The sequence below is a fragment of the Cynoglossus semilaevis genome, chromosome Z, assembly GCF_000523025.1.
Source record: "Cynoglossus semilaevis isolate Cse_v1.0 chromosome Z, Cse_v1.0, whole genome shotgun sequence".
NCBI lineage: Eukaryota > Metazoa > Chordata > Actinopteri > Pleuronectiformes > Cynoglossidae > Cynoglossus > Cynoglossus semilaevis.
In genome coordinates, this window is record NC_024328.1 from 20089349 (window position 1) to 20107607 (window position 18259).

At 38.5% G+C, this 18259-nt stretch overlaps 2 protein-coding genes and 1 non-coding gene across 5 annotated transcripts in view; 2 read left to right on the forward strand and 1 right to left on the reverse strand.

Annotated features, from left to right (window-relative positions):
* homer1b (homer scaffold protein 1b) overlaps positions 1 to 5633 on the forward strand; it is a 28406-nt gene extending 22773 nt beyond the window's left edge. For 2 of the 3 annotated variants that reach the window (XM_017043266.2, XM_008336845.3), the window contains 3 exons: positions 897 to 1053; positions 1671 to 1781; positions 1852 to 5633. In XM_017043266.2, coding sequence (XP_016898755.1) covers positions 897 to 1053; positions 1671 to 1781; positions 1852 to 2199 — 616 coding nt within the window. In that variant the 3' untranslated portion in view covers positions 2200 to 5633. The remainder of the gene's footprint in view (positions 1 to 896; positions 1054 to 1670; positions 1782 to 1851) is intronic. The other variant, XR_003048955.1, reaches the window with a different exon arrangement.
* Positions 5634 to 8928: 3295 nt separating this feature from the next.
* The window catches only part of LOC103398284 (junction-mediating and -regulatory protein-like), a 14936-nt gene continuing 5605 nt past the window's right edge, over positions 8929 to 18259 (reverse strand). The window contains exons 3-10 of the mRNA XM_008336847.3: positions 14410 to 14560; positions 13516 to 13685; positions 13269 to 13434; positions 12033 to 12202; positions 11781 to 11852; positions 11512 to 11601; positions 10916 to 11438; positions 8929 to 10612 (exon numbers count right to left, since the gene is read on the reverse strand). Coding sequence (XP_008335069.1) covers positions 10305 to 10612; positions 10916 to 11438; positions 11512 to 11601; positions 11781 to 11852; positions 12033 to 12202; positions 13269 to 13434; positions 13516 to 13685; positions 14410 to 14560 — 1650 coding nt within the window. The 3' untranslated portion in view covers positions 8929 to 10304. The remainder of the gene's footprint in view (positions 10613 to 10915; positions 11439 to 11511; positions 11602 to 11780; positions 11853 to 12032; positions 12203 to 13268; positions 13435 to 13515; positions 13686 to 14409; positions 14561 to 18259) is intronic.
* trnaq-cug (transfer RNA glutamine (anticodon CUG)) lies at positions 12452 to 12523 on the forward strand. Its single transcript has one exon. It is a non-coding gene; the product is annotated as a tRNA-Gln (tRNA).

Here is an 18259-nt window from a genome sequence, read left to right on the forward strand (position 1 = left end):
CCCCCCCCCCCCCCCATCAGCCATTTCCTCCCACACATGCCACTCTATCATATAATACAATTACGTTCAATCACTTGCCTTCTCTCTCGCATCTAGTTTTTCTCATTTGTGAGTAGCTGGACAGGATTAGGCAGCAACCAAACTGAGGAAATAATCTCAGATTACATGATGAGGCAGACTGATGCTTTTACGGCTTTTCTGTCTAGGAAGTTCTGACCTTCAGTCCGAGGGTCTGCTGAAGACCTTGTCAGTTTTTGTCTTTACCTTTGTGTTGGTGTGTTGAACCCCTGAGTTGTTTCATTCTATTATACAAGATCCGTTATTGTTATTAACATTTTTCATAAAATTATAAATCATGTCTACACTTGATATCAGATGATAAAGGTATTTCAGTTGCTTGCTGAGTGTTTTTTTGTCAAATGTAACTATGGAACTTGCTCCATTTGAACAAAACCTTAGACTCTGTGTTAAAGTGTAACCATGAACTGCCCCCTAAAACTAGAGCTGTAAGGTGGTGTTTTACTTATGAAAGTGACCTTAAAAGTGCTTAAAATGTGTTTTACTTTGACCTTGGTAAAGGTTTGAGCCTAGACTTAAACAAAGCTGCCGGCTGAATGAAGGAATGTGCATCTAATTTCTTTGGAGAGCTCAAACAATCAAAATATAGCATAGCAAAATATAGTCCACTTTATAGTCCTGATTTTTTTTCCACCATAACTTTAACAACTGGTTGCAAAAATAAGTGTGTGTGTCTGTGTATATTATACAAATAAATATCCAGAACATCCAAGTTTTGTTTTGAGTGCAGATTTTGCTGAGTCATCACAGGGTTGCATTCTTCACATTCACAATAAAAAATATTTTATTACTTTATTATATATATTTATATTTTCCAGCCCCGCCATGACAAAACACTGGGAAGCAGAGTTGGAGGCACTGAAGGGGAACAATGCTAAGCTAACAGCAGCTCTGCTGGAGTCCACTGCTAATGTCAAACAGTGGAAACAGCAACTGGCTGCCTACCAGGAGGAGGCCGAGAGACTACACAAACGGGTGAGAGAGGATAAACAGGAAGGACCGCTTGTTGTATGTGATTTGTTTTCAGAAATATCAGGAGAAATCGTCTAGATGAGGTTAAGTCACGTTAAGTACAGGTTGAGTAGACAGTCAATTCTACCAGGGGAGAAAAGGTGTCTGTATAACAGAATGCAGCCATAGAATTCTGAAAAAACAAAGTGGAGGCTTCTAAGATAAAAAGTAATAAACAAAATAAATAAATAAAAGTAATGAAAATATTATAATATATAATATATTAGTATTTTTTACTAATTATACTACACTTATGTAATCTTAACTATAAGAAAAGCCATAATTGAGAGACCAAAAATACGAGATCAGGGAAAAGGGCAATGTATGGACATAAATGTAACAATATGTAAGTTGATACAGTTGGACAATTCGAATGAAAATGCGTTTGACATATTAGGTCAAATTTTAAATTGATCAGAGACAAAAATACTTTTTTGAAATCTGGAGGAAATTGTTTAAATATGAAAAGCTATGAAAAGTGACAAAATGATGAAATGAATGATGAAAAAATGATTTCCAAACATCATTCACTTTTTTTTATGTAGAAATAAACAAAATCAATGTTCTTGTCTTTTCTCCAGGTGACAGAGCTGGAGTGTCAGAGTACCCAGACTCCAGTGATCAAATCACAAAAAACAGAACTCAACCAAACCATAGAGGAGCTGGAGAACACACTGAGGGATAAAGAAGAGGTTTGTGTATGTGTGCGTGTGTGCGTGTGTGGATTTATGTATGCTCTATTAAACTTGTTGTACCCTTCAGGAAATGGAAAAGTTGAAAGAAGAGTTAGAAACCATGAATGACCTCATGGAGCAGAAAGACACTTTAACCCAGAAACTTGAAGTGAGTGAGACTTCAAGTGAAATTTATCTGTGTAATTCATCGGGAATAAAAATCCACCTAAAAACTGTCAAAAATTCTGTCCCCCCCCCCCCCCCCCCCCCCCCCCCACCGCTGGCAGGAGCAGAGCAGCGATTAGAGGAGAACCAGGAGGAGCAGGAGAATTTCAGGAAGAGCCTGCGAACACTGCTGGAGTTGCTGGACGGCAAGATCTTTGAGCTGACAGAGCTCAGAGACACTCTGGCTCGTCTTATAGAGGAGGCCAGTTAGAGACTGAGCTGCCCGATCTCCACAGACAGAGCCATATAATAATTTAAGTACCCTCACACCTCTATCTCAACAAAATCAATCCTACCCACAATGCCTCACATTTCTCCTTCACCCATTCAAACTGAGACACTGCACTGCCCGATTTTAAATATGCTCAAAAACGGTGCAGCTAGTTCACCATGCAGGCGCTACCTCATCTTGCCTTCTGATTGGCTGGTGTAGTCGTAGACCTTGGTTGGTTCCAGCCTGCACTGGTGCACACACCCACAACACATAGACACACTATTAAACATATTCACTCAAGAGTTAACTTAAGAACTGTGCCTCAGTGTCATCTGCTGTCTGACAGGGAGAACTACACCCAGACTGCCTCATCACACAAGCTTGTTTTCATCTCTTAACTGCCCTTCCATGTAAGGAGAATGTTGGAAAGTCACGTGAAAATATTTGCTGGTAAGACTTAGAGAGAACTGCGCCAAAGCTGCCAAATTTCCCCTCTAAAAGAATAATAACAATAAAAAAAAATACTATACTCTATTTAGCAGATGCTTTGATCCAAAGTGACATTCTGTATAGAGACGTGCTGAATGGAGAGAGTCCCACGTTTGAGCTCGGCTGCCAAAAGGAGAGTCACTGGAAACAGGGAATTATGGAATGTGACACAGAAGGCTTCCAGAAAATGGAGCTTAAAAGAAAATGAAACGCGGCACCTAGAGTTTATTCCAAACAATCCCAGTTGATAGATGAGCGTGAAATCTTCCAGAGGTGTTGTTTATGCCACACAGAAGTTTTTAATGCTGTATGCTCTTGTTCAACCCGACATGAGGATTCCTGTATCCAGACTGCTTCCACCGTCTCAGAAAAGTGACCTGTCTTCCTGCCAAGCTCAGTGTGGTGTGTGTCCCTGACACAAGGCCTAACCATTTGACCTAACGTGTGCCTTCAAAGCACACATAAGCGGACACATCTTTGTAAATAAGAATATTATTGTGTGTCAGTGGGTGTGTGTGTGTTTTGTGCAGTGGGAGAAAAGGTTTTTTTGGACACAAAGGCCGACATGCACGCACTGAGCAATACCAGACAGGCTCTGTGCAACACCTCTATGTAACTCTATCAGGTATTCTACTCAGTGGACTCATGCAGAGAGGTCAAACGCAGCTTAATCCATCCCTGTGTTTGACCCAGAGTGTAAGACTGTCGACCGCTAACCTGTGTGGCAGCCCTGTCTCATCGAAGAGCATCACAAAGGGCTTTTGGAGCGCCATCTACATGTTTTCTTTTTCTTTTTTTCTTTTTTTGTGAATCTCCACCTCAGTGAAATTGTTCACTCATCTCGGGTAAATTCAGAGCTCTACTCAGTTTTTATTCATCTTTTTTATACATAGATTATAACACTGACAATATAAATATAGAACTATAGAGGACACACTTTTTACTCATAGTGACAATTTAAACGACTGGATAATTAATGTGAATGCAGTAACAACCTGCCTTATTGTTGTGTTTTAACCAGTGGAAAGGTGTAGACTAAAGGGATGAAGTCTTTACCAATGGATACATCTGAGATAACTGTCCAAAAGACTAATTTGTTGTTGTTGAGGTCACAGAGTAATGACAGTTGAAAATCACATGATTCTTATAAAAAGTTGGTAGATTTTCAAAAATAAATAAATAAAAAGATTCTCTAGTAGAGGAAGAAAAGAGAACAAAACCCATTTGTCTAATTGATTCCTGCAACAGAGGCAGTTGAAGACTTACCAAACATTCAAAGAGGTTCCTTAATTACCATGCTTACTGGTGACTGTTTTGGAAATCGTATTTGCTTATAAAAAGATAATCAATCACAGTAATAGTCTTTGGAAAGCCGGTGTGTCCTGTTAGAGAAGAATCCTACTACTGTGACCAGGGACTCACAAGCAGCTTTAGCCTCTCATGCTGCAAAAATCAGCTTCCACGTTCAGTTGCAAATTAGGAAGAATCTGTTTCCTAATTACTACTTTACCCAATTACATGTTCAGCTTCTCCAACAGTTCCAACATCGAGGGGCAGCATGTGTAAAAGACAGACACCTGGTTCTGCGGAATCATTCAAAACTCAGAGCACCTAATAATCTGGAGTAGATTATTAGGTGGACTGGAGTAATTTATGGAAGTGATCAACTACAACAGAGGTATGTTGTTGCATGTAGGAACAACACATCTAATACTATTTGTTGTATATGTGAAATATATGACTTAAAAGTGGTGTATTATAAGGTATCAGGCCATGTTGCGTAATACTAGTAATGATATGTTGAACATATTAACAAACATTAAAGATCCTGGTCCCCTTTTACGCTGGTTAATGCACAGCAATACGACTCACTGTTAGAGGAATGTTACCAATGTTTTTCTTCCTGGTTTAACTTTGAAAGTGAAATGACGGAGATGGAAATCTGTTAATTTATGTCTGTTAATAATGCTGTTGTTCATGAATGCCTTTGTACAGTAGTGGATATGAGCTTTTCATTCTCCTGTTTTGTAATTTATGGTCTTTAACTGTAGGTATTATTATGAATATTATTATTATTGTATTTAGAGGTATGAAAAGACTGGCAATATTTTTGACTATTTAAAGTAATTTTGAACTCATGAAATTAAAGAGGTACCTCAGGCTACAGATGTTTGTAGATTGGTGAGACGTGTGGGTTTGAAGGTAAAAGAATTTACCAAATGCCGATGAAAGCTGTCTGTGTGTGGACTGAGCTAAACAGCCAACAAACACCTCTGTGAACCAAGAAATGTTTTATATATTCAAATATCACACAGTTCAAGGTGTAACATTTTGTTTTCTTCTTTTGTTGATTTAAAAAGTTTAGTCAACAGTGAAACAGACAATCTCCAAATCTGCTTTCACAAAGGTTTTAATCCAATCAAATGCCAGGCCAGGCTGTGAAAAATAAATATATAAAGGAAGATGTAGGAGTGGAGGTTTTCATTTATATACTGCTATTTTTATCAACAAGCACATTCTTTTCAGATCGCTCATCTGAACTCACGGAAAATCGCATTTTATTTGTCTTTTTCTATCTTACGTTATAATTTTCCAAGGGCACTTGAGCCACAAGTTGCACACCCCTGACCTCGACCCTTTTCAGCCCCCTTGTATTGGCTTCCCTTTTATGTCAAGTTTGTAAATGATCCAAATGTTGTTTTCGAAAAAACAAATACATTTGTGGGTTTTCCATCCAGTCTTCAAGTATTTTTAGCCAACACTTAAAACTTCATACATTGCACTATTACCTTCACTTAAACAGTGGAAATAGTGTTGCTCTTGGTGAATTTTATTTGCTGCTAAATAGATAAAAATGACTCTTTTCATGTTAACCCTTGTGCGGTCCTTCAACCTGGGGGTCACCTAGACCCAATATGTCTTTGTGTCTGTGTGTGTGTCTGTGTGTGTGTGCGTGTGTGGGTGTGTGTGTGCGTGCATGTGTGCGTGAGTATGTGTGCGTGTACTACACGACTTGTGCCAACTTTTCCTCATATTCATTAATACTCACATTCTGGGACAAGATGAAAATCATTGCAAGGACAAGCGGTGTGTAGAAAAAGGCGAAGATCACATGAAAAACCTATAAACCCTTATTTATAATGAGAAAGCACTAGGAGCTGAGAAGGAGAACATGGGGGACACAAGAAAAATTAATAATTATTAATAATAATAATAATACTTATCAGTGTTACTGGCTGTAAATGAAACTCTCAAAATTAAATAAATAGCAAACCACTGGACCTATGCTTTCTAGTAGTATTTAATCTGTGGGTTGTGCTAATCCAAAATAGGGAAAATCAGGTGTGTGTTCTGAGGACAGATTGTTACCTGTGAAACAGGGTGCTGCATTAGTACTTGGTACTTTCCTCTTGATGGAATACATACAAAAGACTTTTTCATGAAATTATTAATATAGTATGTTACTTTTGATCAATGTTTGATGTACAAAAAAAGTTTTTTATTCGGGATTTTAACCATAAAAAGAACATAGCTATGTATTTTAAGGCAGATTAGTGCATTTCTATTTATGGTTTGAAGAATTTTTTTCAGAATCTTGGTAACAGTAGTAGTAGTAATAATAGTAATAATAATAGTAATAGTAATAGTAATAATATTAATATATTAATGTGATGAATAGTTCATGAAAATGATTAGTATAGTATGTTAGTGTGATCAAAGATTGGTGTACCAAAAACGTATATTTTTTTCTGAATTTTGACCATAAAAATGGACATGATTTGCATGATAAGAGCATTTTCATGGATTTCTGAGAAAGTTTCACCTTTGACTCAGTAAGTGACCTCCCACTTGGTATCCCTACACAGTGCATTGGAAGGAATTAGGGAAGATGAAACAAAGGAGAAGAGAGAAAGTGAATGAGATGGCAGAGAGAACAGCATCAATCACAACAGCCTGCTCTACAGCCCACGGTGGCTGCCTGCAGTTCCCAGAGAATCTGGCCTCCTACTCACCATCCATCATTCAAACAAGCGTGACCATTATCACAGCTCTGCCACCTCTATCCCACACACGTTTGGGAACCTCCGACTGTGTCAGCCCACGCGTTCCAAAAGCAGCTGACACTGACCAATAAACTCCATTAGCTTTGCTCTAATGGGGTCATTCACATGACAGTAATCAGTCATTACAATCAGTTATGATTTTAGTTACAAAAACATGCATTTTAGTAAATTGACAAAAAATAATAATATAAAGCAAATTATTTTCTCTATACGACCAAAGAGCAATTTTAATATAGAAATTAATTTTAATTGGATTTGATTGATTTTATGACAACTTTCTCATTACCTCAATGTGTCCAGATTTGTCTGAATTTGTCATGTTGTTATTTTAATAGATTAAACAAAATGTCATAGAACAAGGAGCAGAGGTGGTGAAGGTGCAGGAGTTTAGGTACTTAGGATCAACTGTTCAGAGCAGAGGAGACTGTGGAAAAGAGGTGAAGAATAGAGTACAGGCAGTATGGAACAGCTGGAGAAAAGTGTCAGGAGTGATCTGTGACAGAAGAGTGTCAGCTAAGGTGAAGGGAAAAGTTTACAGGACGGTGGTGAGACCAGCCATGGTGTATGGTTTAGAGACGGTAGCAATAGGCAGAGGACAGGAGGCGGAGCTGGAGGTGGCAGAGTTAAAGATGCTAAGATTCTCTTTAGGAGTGACAAGAATGGACAGGATCAGGAATGAGGTCATTAGAGGGACAACACAGACAGGAAGGTTTGGAGAAAAAGCTAGAGAAGCCAGATTGAGATGGTTTGGACATGTGCAGAGGAGGGACAGTGGATACATTGGTAGAAGAATGTTAGAGAGACAAAGAGGAAGACCAAAGAGGAGATATATGGATGCAGTGAGGGAGGACATGCAGATAGTTGGAGTCAGAGTAGAAGATGCAGAGAACAGGGAGAGATGGAAATCAATGATTTGCTGTGGCAACCCCTGAAAAAAGGAACAAAGCTGAAAGGAAAGGAAGAACTAAAAATATGTCAAAGAAAAAAGTAATGGACACTCTAATGGATGTTTTGCAATGACAGATATATTACTAATTACATTTATATGTTTAATAACAATGAAAGAATAGAGGAAAAATAAAGTGTCCATGACTTAAGTTCTTATCCTCTGCTACATATTTGAGTGACGTTTTACACATGGAAAGATAGTTGTCAATAAAGTTCGATTTTGTATGATGCAACACATGAGTAAACACTATCAAGATGGCTACCAGGTAAGACGATTTCTTTTTCCATCTATGTTAAAAGTTAAACTTTCTATTGTCATACATGACAGTTTTGATTATCATTACCCATACAGCTAGCTTTTCACATTTTTTTTAATGTTCTAATGTTCTTAGTGAAACAAATTTGGGCCAAAAAAATGACCCTTTGATATTTGTGATATTTTGACATATTGAAAATATCACCAAAAGTAGTATATTTTGTAGGTTTTAGCAGAAATTATTCGCTTGGCAAATTATTCACTTTCTTTGCATTTTTCGATAGTAGTAAAACTATAGTCTTCCTCGTTTTTGATATATTTTGATATATTTTGACATGTTCAGACAGGATCATTTTTGGATTTTTTTAGCACAAATTATTCACTTGGCAGCATGTTTTGGAGCATAAACTTGAGGCATTTTTCATAACATGGTCATGTTAGTTTTTTTCCTTATTTTTCCCCCTTCTTATATTTTGATTGTGTTTTGTTAAAAATGCTGTGTTATTTTTTACATGTATATGTTGTTTTGGTTTGGTTGGTATTTCTTAAGAGTTTTTAAGAAAACTGAAACATGCATTGTAATTTCTGAAATACATTAATCATTACCAAAACAGGTGTGAATTTAAGGTTAATTTAATAAATAGAAAAATAGTAGTTTGTTTTAAAACGCATGTGTAGAACATGTATATCAAGTGCTTACTAAATCATTTTGAAAACATGTCACATTTCAATGAATTATTAAAACTATTGGGTTAGAGATTGCCAATGCCGTTGTGGGAATGAGAAAAAAAAGTAGAAAAAAGAGTGAATGCGTTTGGCTTTCTGAATGGTCTTGATGTTTTCAGGCCATTGCGCTAATGAGATTTTCAAGGACATGTTTTGGAAAATATGTTGAAAAGGAAATTTACATTTTAAAAACAACAATCATAACCACGTTAAAATGGTTAAAAAGAAGATATGTTGATACAATTTTTCAAAAAACTCCATGTCTTTAATCTGTGAAAACGAGTTTTCATGAGAATCACTCAATGGCTTTCAACTCCGACAACCTCCACTCTGAGTGCCCAGCTTTAAGTTAAAGAAGTGGCAACAAATTGGAAAACCATGAAGTGACTCGTTGCATCTCCAGCAAGCCTGCCCATATGCCAATGTTGAACAGATGGATCGGTACATGGTTCCCTCACCCAGAGACAGTTGGAGGTTGTGGGGCCAGATGAAGACAGGAAATGTTCTAGAACAACACGTGACAAACCAAAGGTGTGTTCCATGTGCACATTTTCTAGTCCGAGTCAGAAAGTATTTGTGCTGACTTGTGACTGAATTAGTCTAAACTGTCAATTGATTTTCCTAATGCCTGTAAAAACTGGGCAACACCACACCCATGTGGCTGAAGTTATGATTGCAAATCATTCCAATTAATTCAGACTACAAGCTTTGGGAGGGAAGGCTTTGATCCATTAAGTCCAGTGACACAATTTTAAATAACTGGCTAATCTTTAAGGTGGCCAAAAAGATTGTTTTTGCGTCAGCAACTTACATCATGAAGATGCAACAAATTAAGATCAGGTAAACTCAAAGACTGCCACAGATAAAGAGTGACCTATCAAGCACTTTTAATCTGTTGACATTATGTAACTCTGCATAGGTCCATTTCTTTTAGGTGGCCTGTGGATACCACGGACAGACCTCTAAAGGCTAAATATAATAAAGAATCTACAGTAGTATGAAAATTAGTATTACTGTAGATCAAATAAAGCCCAAAGACATACATTTTCAGACTTTTAGTAATGATCCTGCACCAACTTCTGTGTATTATACAATCAAACCAAAACAGAAACTGTGTCTGCATGTTTACAGGTTTTCTCCACATACAAGTTTAAGCGCTCCATTCAGAATGAAGTTCTGTTTTCACGAATGAGCCTCTGTACCGTGTGCTGAGTATAGAGTGCTATCTATGAATATTAATGTGGCCACGGCAGGGCATTACGGGCTGTTCATCAGCACAAGTGACAAAAAACAAATTGTAAACAGGGTGTCTTTACAGTCTGATTACAGGGACAAAACCAATGTGCTATACAGTAGGATCAAAACACAACCGCTGATGTTGTGATCATCGCAGTGTTACAAAACAAACAGGTGGATGTGGACCTTGGGTGCTTTTGCTAAGGAGTTGATATTGAGCATGACTCAGGCTCTGGCACAGGGAACTGTGTGTGTATGTGAGTGTGTGTTTGTGTGTAACATTACAGTACTCTCCACATTGTAGTACAGTACAGTGCATGCAGAGCCAAAGGTTGCTGGCATTTGTTTTGGGTTGTATATCTTCACCACTAGAGCCTCAAGGTCTAGCTGTCCCACTCAGGGCCAGCGAGCACTTCATCGTCTGAGTCCGACTCAGGTGAGGCCTCCTTGATGCGACGCAGAGCTTCGTGAATGCTCCGGGTCAGAGGGTCTGTAGATGCTGGCAGCTCTCCATGGTCTTTTCTCTCTTTATGAGGAACACGTCTTAATTTGACGCCTTTACGGATCTGAGCCAGGATGCTATTTGGGTCATCGTCACTTTTGCTGGAAGGCAGGGATCCCTGGTCAACCTTCCTGAGATGGAAGCTTCCTCTCTTTAAGGAGGCCAACACCTCGTCCATGGGTGAGCTAACTATAAGCAGTGACACGGGAGGACAGCAGAGGAAAATGTTTAATAACTCCTAAGAAATGTGTTTAAATATAACATTTCTGATGTACTAGCTTTTCAAGGACACCTACATTTTTAATTTAATTAACTTTTTTATCTGCAAAACTGAAAGGAAATACAAATGTAATATAAAATGTATAAAATTAATATATACAAATATAAACGGTATTGTCATGCAAGTATTCCAGCCCATCCTTTGGTGGATCAAAATCTGTCTCTAGTTCACATGATATATGTAAAACCATTTATTTTACAGCGTCTTATTACCTTTTCTGTGTGTATCAAACTCTGGAGTCTTCCTTAGCTTCTTCCTGGCGCTCAACAGTTGGCTGCTATCAAAGAAGCGAGGGATGAAAGGTCCAAGTGGGGACAGTGATCTTTCATCGGCTGTGCTCTTGGCCTCTGACTTCTGTCTGTGGCAACCCGATTTCTCAGAGGGTGAAAGCTTTTCACGGGATGGTAGTGGAGGTGGAGGTGGTGGGGGAGGCAGAGGGGAGATAGGGGAAGAGAGAAGCGATGACAAGGAGCAGGGAGAACAGGAGGAGTCTGCAGGACTAGGCACAGGCAGCAGAGGAAGGGAGGCTTTGGAAGCTGTAACAGGCTGAGTGGTGAGGGTGGAGCTGGGGTCTGTCTGAACGCTGGTGCTCAGACACAGCGGCTGTGCCTGCGTCTGGATGCACTCTTCCCTCTCTGTCACAGTGCTCATTTCCATGCTTCGTTCTCGCTCTCTTCTTCTGGTGTGGGCCACGCGTAGCCTTGTTGACTTCAGGATCACCTGTCCTGGATACCGCTGCAGGAGAACATAATGGTTTTTACCAAAACAGTCAGAATTCAATGGTATTTTTAATGTAACCCCGACATACTTGTTTGAAAGTACGTAGCCTGTCCAGAGTCCTCTGTCGCTCCTGACTGACTCTAGTGTTCCTCTTCTCCTCATCTTCTTCATTTTTTAGCTGAAAAATGTGATTTAGTAGAAAATAAATCAATAAGAAAATAAAAACACATGTGCAGAATATGCTGTTTAAAATAAAACAAAATAGAAAACATTGAAAAATAGTCATGGAGGTACACTTGAATCTCATTGTGAACTTTTTTGCACAGTACTATAATAAAGTCAATATTTTAAATATACCTGTAAATGAGAATCCTTGTAGAGGCTTTCACGTACATGCTGTTTCTGAGTGTGGTTGGAAGCACAGATTTCCTGCAAGAAGTTGAGTTAAAATATAAATAAATATATAATATAAATCAATAAACGTGGGGAAGAGACATGCAAAACCAAAAACATATCGTTATATATATATATTTTTTTAAACTTCTATTCAGATATGATGCCCTGTGTCATAACCCATGGTAACTTTGACAGTGAATACATTAAACACACCCTTTTTTTCCTCAGGTAGGAGCACTTGGCAGTGATGCGCCCCCTCCTGGCTTCTAGCTGTCGAGCGCTGACCTGAAGATTGCGCAGCGCTTCTTTCTCAAATGTGTCGTCGTATTTGATGTCATCTGCACTTTCAAAGGTGTCATAATAAACAACTTCGTCCTGACGCTCTAGAGACAACAAGTGCACACATATAAAGAGACGCGACTTTAAAAGGTGAACAGAAAGCACGAAATGCTGTCATTTGGAAACCTTTTATAAAATTAGTAAACAATGTCACGTTCACGAAGCGGCTTGGAAATGTAGGATATGAAAGTTACTACACTTACATACTGTGTTGTGCTGAATATATACATAAGGGTCTAGGTTTTACGTACACGGTGAATACGGCACATGCAGCCCTTCACTTACGTCCATATGGTTCCATGGTGTAATGGTTAGCACTCTGGACTCTGAATCCAGCGATCCGAGTTCAAATCTCGGTGGAACCTGTGTTTTTCGCAGTCTGACTCTCACATACACAGCGCAGTGGATACTGAATGATTTCACAAATTAAAATAATACATCAAATTCAAGTGAGAATATAAAATGTACTACAGATTAAATTTCGATTACTTTGACTTGAAACTGATTATTCTACAATCTGTCATTCTTTTTTTATTGTCGTTCAGAGAATTACCTCTCAACTCAATATCAATGCCGTTGAGTTCATATATAAAAAGGAGTCGGACTGTTTACTAAATGTCTGCTTTCAAACCATAACGCCTTACGTCATTCAAGGATATTCCGGCTTTAAATAACAAACAACCAACATCAAACTAGCCATACCCAAACAGCTACTAATGGTCAGCACTCTGGACTCTGAATCCAGCAATCCAAGTTTAAATCTCGGTGGAACCTGAGTTTTCTCGTTGTGTGTTCCCGTGCTAAACAGCAGTTATAACACAGTGAATACTGTTCGCTGTTATTTGACTGGTTAACTATGACAATGACATTTACAAAAGCAGCACAGTTAAAACTAGTGTCTACCTTAAACTGCTACATATTTCTACCTGTCAGGAAAAAGAGCATTCTCTCCAATGTCTGAGGTACTTGCTCATTATGTGATATATTTTGTTTTTTAAAATGGACTAACACTGATATAAAATGAGGTACATCAATGTTGGCTTCAGTTGGCTCAGACTGGTTCTATATTCTAACTTCGAGAACATCATTGTTGAAATGCTAATACTACACCTGTGATTTGTCTGTGGATACTACCCAGTTGGGCTGTCAGGAGCAGCTCTTCACACTGCAGTATATCTGCCTGGATGTCATAGAGCTGGAGCTGAAGCTCATAGTACTGACTCTCCATTCTGTCCAGCAGGGCCATGGCATCCTCACTGCTACACAGACTCTGCATCTGAGAGAAGAGGACACAGGACACATGGCTCTCCATGTTTTTGCATCAGTGCATACTGTTTGTCTCCTGTTTGTACCACACCTCCTCGCGAAGTGTGTGTTTTCTCTGTTCTAGGCAAATCTCCCGGGCTCTCTGTAGCTGCAGTGTTTCCTTTGCCACAGAATAACGCAGTCTCTCCATGCGCTCCACCGCTGCTGTCCATGAGGATTTACCAAACTTTCGCTGGTCCACCTTCATACGTTCATAAACCCCTGCAGAAACACACACAAAAAGTGCCAAAAATGTCACACTCCAACATACCTAAATGTGAGGCAAACAGGTGTACAGTGACTCAGAATAATGTAATCAATTCTATGCATAGAAGTAATTTTCTGTTACTGTGAGTCAGGGCCCTCTTGTGGCTGCTCTCAAACTACAACTACAAAATACTTTCCTTTCACACTTCAGGTATCTTTTGTACGCATATAACTACTGTTTTCTCAAGAATAAACTAAAATTAACTAATTTCATTCACAAGACAAGACCTAATTTTGACAAGCTTTACAGAACATCGGAGCTCGATGTTATATAAGCCAGCCACCAATGTAGCACTAGGTTTTTGTTTTTTTTACTTGTTTGATGATACATGTTTTTATAAGTTATTTTATTTCATATTAAACAATAATGTTGCATAAAGGGGAAACCAGTCATGTATCAAGACCAATTATAATGAACTTTTACAGTCACACAGGTTGTGATCTGTAGTTCATGCTTGTTGCCTCGTGAGAAAAGCAGATGTGTGCACTGCCTCATTGCTGCTCAATCTTATTCGCCCCGGCATTAAAAAAAACAGGCACAGGTCAAAGCAGGCCAATGGTGGTGTGTGTGTGTGTGTGTGTGTGCGTGTATGTGTGTTCATTCCTCTTCTGTTTTACTGACTTGACCTTGGCAGAGACAGTGACAGCATACTTTCACTGTCTTTCTAAGCTCTCTTACCTTTCTGAGCTCTCGCAGTGATCTCAAAGTATTTGACAGTAAACTCTTGGATACTAAGGACTGCCTCCTGAGCTTTTTTCTGCCAATCAGAATCCTCTTTTCTCAGGGTCTCAATACGCCTAGTCCCCAAATAGTCATTCTCCAGGGAGATCTGCAGAAGGAATTAATTGTTAGAATATCAGAAAATGTATTTTAAGAAAATTATATGTCATGAAAAGATTGACAGTTTAAGGGCCTCAAAGGGAGGAGAGGGGCGGGGGATTTTTGCTTATTAAAAGTTGAAGTAATACTGTCACCCCAGCACCCTCTGCGTTTGATTTATAATTCATAACATTGAGAGATAATAAAATACTCTAACTATTCACCAGTCAGTAAAGCATAACTACCAAGTTTAAAAAATTACACTTTTTTCTCTGTGAAGAAGTTCGAAGGAAGGGACTTATAATACACATCTATAATCTTCACATTCAAACAAATCTCTGTGAACTACTAATGTATCAATCAATAAAAACTGAGAAATTATTAAACATGTATATTTCACTAATAAGAACATAAATACTGTCCGTTTTAGAGTCTGAAAATCAGGGTCATTTTTCTTTTTTAAATCGTGCCACACGACTTTTAAATACACTGCCTGAATTTTGTATTCTTCTACTTGACACAGATGTGATTATTTTTATTGGCACTAATTAAAAAAAGGAAAACCTAAAAGTAAGAGTTTCGGAGTCACTCAGCCTCTTGTTTGACCCAAAATAACCTTGCTGCATCTCAGCTTACTTTGCATTACCCAGCACAGCTGTGTCAGCAGTGCGTCGGTATCACTTAAGACTGAAATTTCCTGCTGCCGAGTGAGCCAGAGCTCCTGCCACTTGTATTGGCTTTGTTTATCATCCCTCTTCATTCAGTATCTTTTGAACTATTGCACTGACAATTCCCGGAATTTGTGTTGTGGCGACGTGCGTTAACATAACGCGCAGCGAGTACTCTAAAAACACTGGTTGAAGCATGCAGAAAGTTATCAGACGGTGGGAGATGAGCATGAATTTTTGTATATAACAAAGTGGAGCAGAAGCTATTCAAAAGTCTGCTGGAGTGTGTGTTGTTGATCAAAAATAAGCATTTAGAGAAACTTAAAGAAAAAGGTGACTCAGGAGTTATGTATTAATTACTGTGATCTACCAGTGGTTTGTTTAGTTTAGTCATGTTCAGTCAAACTAGTTTCTGGTGAAATAGTTGGACTGTTTTTTTTTTACAGATACGGTTGAATAGAGTAATAGTTAGCACTCTGGACTTTGAATCCAGTGATCCAAGTTCAAATCTCAGTGGAACCTAGGTTTTTGGGGGTCAATTGTGTGTAGGTGATCTTCTAGTGCATACAAGACAAACTCAGGCCCGGGGGCCAAATCTGGCCTGCAGTGAAATTATATTTGGCGCCAGTATATAGCCCAGGCATGGGCAAACTAAGGCCCGGATGCAGCCCGGATGCGGCCCGGATGCGGCCCGTTCAGCTTTTTAATCCGGCCCACCAAACTTTTCCAAATTTATTTATATTATCATAATACTTCTGCCTTTTTCCTGAAATACAAATGTTTCTTCAATAGGTGGCATAGAAAATGCTAAAAGTATGTTAGCATTTTAGCCTTTATGCATGACTTTTATATGTCATTTATCTTAGCTTCATCTATCTGCTCCTGAGCCGGCCTCCCTGTTCAATTTTAGGACAATTGTGGCCTGAGAGTCAAAAAGTTTGCCCACGCCTGATATAGCCCCTATATACAGACAGGGTTTGTAGTATTAGCGGTGTGTGCGCTATGTAATAGAACAAACTTTTTTATTTATTTTTTTTTTGTTGTTGTTGGCCTGTGAATAAAACATTACATTAAAAGAAACTTAAAAGGCTAAAGATAAAGAAACATATACTACTGATGTGTGTTCTATTTCAAATTTAGTTTCTCATGTGTTTATAATAAAGCTTTGGTTGTTCCAGATTCAGTGTTTACACAAAACTAAAGTTTGTTTCCATATGAAAAAATTCTACAAGATCTAGAGAGAAGGGAAATTATGCACAATTGCAGTCAATTTTTCAAATAATATTAAGTTTGACACGTGAAACGTCACAGTTTTGTCCCTGAGTGAATACACTAAAAATGTAATCTCAAAGTCTAACGTCTTAAACATAATACTTTGTTTAGCATTTGTAAGAGTAAACCAACCCATTTAATTTATTTTTGTTTATAAGGTGTCTAGTAGAGCTACAAATTTTTGTATATAACAAAGTGGAGCAGATCTTCTAACTGCTGGAGTGTGTGTTGTCGATCCATTGCAAATTATTATACACTCCAGAGCTGCAAAAAATAGCTTTTTAATTTATTAAAAACTTGTTCATCCTACTCTTATTACTGTTGTCTGCTGACAATATGACAAGAAATCAGTTGAAACAAATAACTTTCATTTGAATATATGACTGCTCATTGTTTCAGTGATTCATTCCTTATATGCCCAATATCTGCTGATCCAAATGAGTGAGTGGCACTAACCTTTAGCTGCAGTCAGCCTATAACACGACCCATGTCATGACTCATTCATGACATTCTGAGACTACAGGGAAATGGAGCTCTGTAGTCGAGATCCATTCCAGCTCACAGTTTGTCAACGTTTCAGTGACTGACAAGAATGTACAGTATGTGTTCTTTTGTGAGGAGTGTGGTGTGGTAAAGTTACACTGACATCTCTTTCTCTGCTGCCCTGTGTATGAATCAGAGAACTAAATATAAGTGTGCAGTCAGCACTGCAATGACTGAACAAAGCCTTTTCACCATTTATCTATGCACCAGCCTCTGTCTACTCTAAGAGCAAGTGGCTGTGTCTGTATGCTCTTAGCATCAAATGCAAAACTTTATTTATATACTATTTATGTGAGTATGTCAGCTAGTGGATTCTGGGTAAATTACTAAATCAGTACAGGATTTAGGCAGGGTTACTGCACAGAGAATATCTATTTGGTTAGACATACAGTGGTATGAAAACGTTTGGGCACCCCTGATCATTTTCAAGATTTTCCTTTATGTATCATTGGTTGTTCAGAACAGCAATTTCAATTAAATATATCACATAGCAAACAAACAGTGATATTTAAGAAGTGAAATCAAGTTTATAGGATTTACAGAAAGTTATTTAAACAAAAGTAGGCAGGTGCATACATTTGGGCACCCTTGTTGTTTTATTGTTTTGAATACCTTTAGCACTAATTATTGGAAGACAAAAATTGTTTGGTAAGCTCATTGACCCTTGACCTACATACACAGGTGAAGCCAATCATGAGAAAGAGTATTTAAGGTGGCCAGTTGCAAGTTGTTCCCCTTTGCATCTTCTCTGAAGACTGGCAACATGGGAGCCTCAAAACAACTGTCAAATGACCTGAAAACAAAAATTGTTCAACATCGTGGTTTAGGGGAAGGATACAAAAAGCTAGCTCAGAGATTTCAGTTGTCAGTTTCCACTGTGAGGAACATAGTGAGGAAATGGAAGGCCACAGGCACAGTTCTAGTTAAGGCCCGTAGTGGCAGGCCAAGAAAAATCTCAGATAAGCAGAGGCGAAGGATGGTGAGAACAGTCAAACTCAACCCACAGACCAGCTCCAAAGACCTACAACATGATCTTGCTGCATATGGTGTCCCTGTGCATCATTCAACTATTCAGCACACTTTGCAGGACATGCTGTATGGGAGAGTAATGTGGCAGAAGCCTTTTCTCCGCCCATGCCACAAAAAGAGTCACTTGAGGTATGCTAAAGCACATTTGGACAAGCCAGCTTCATTTTGGAATAAGGTGCTGTGGACTGATGAAACTA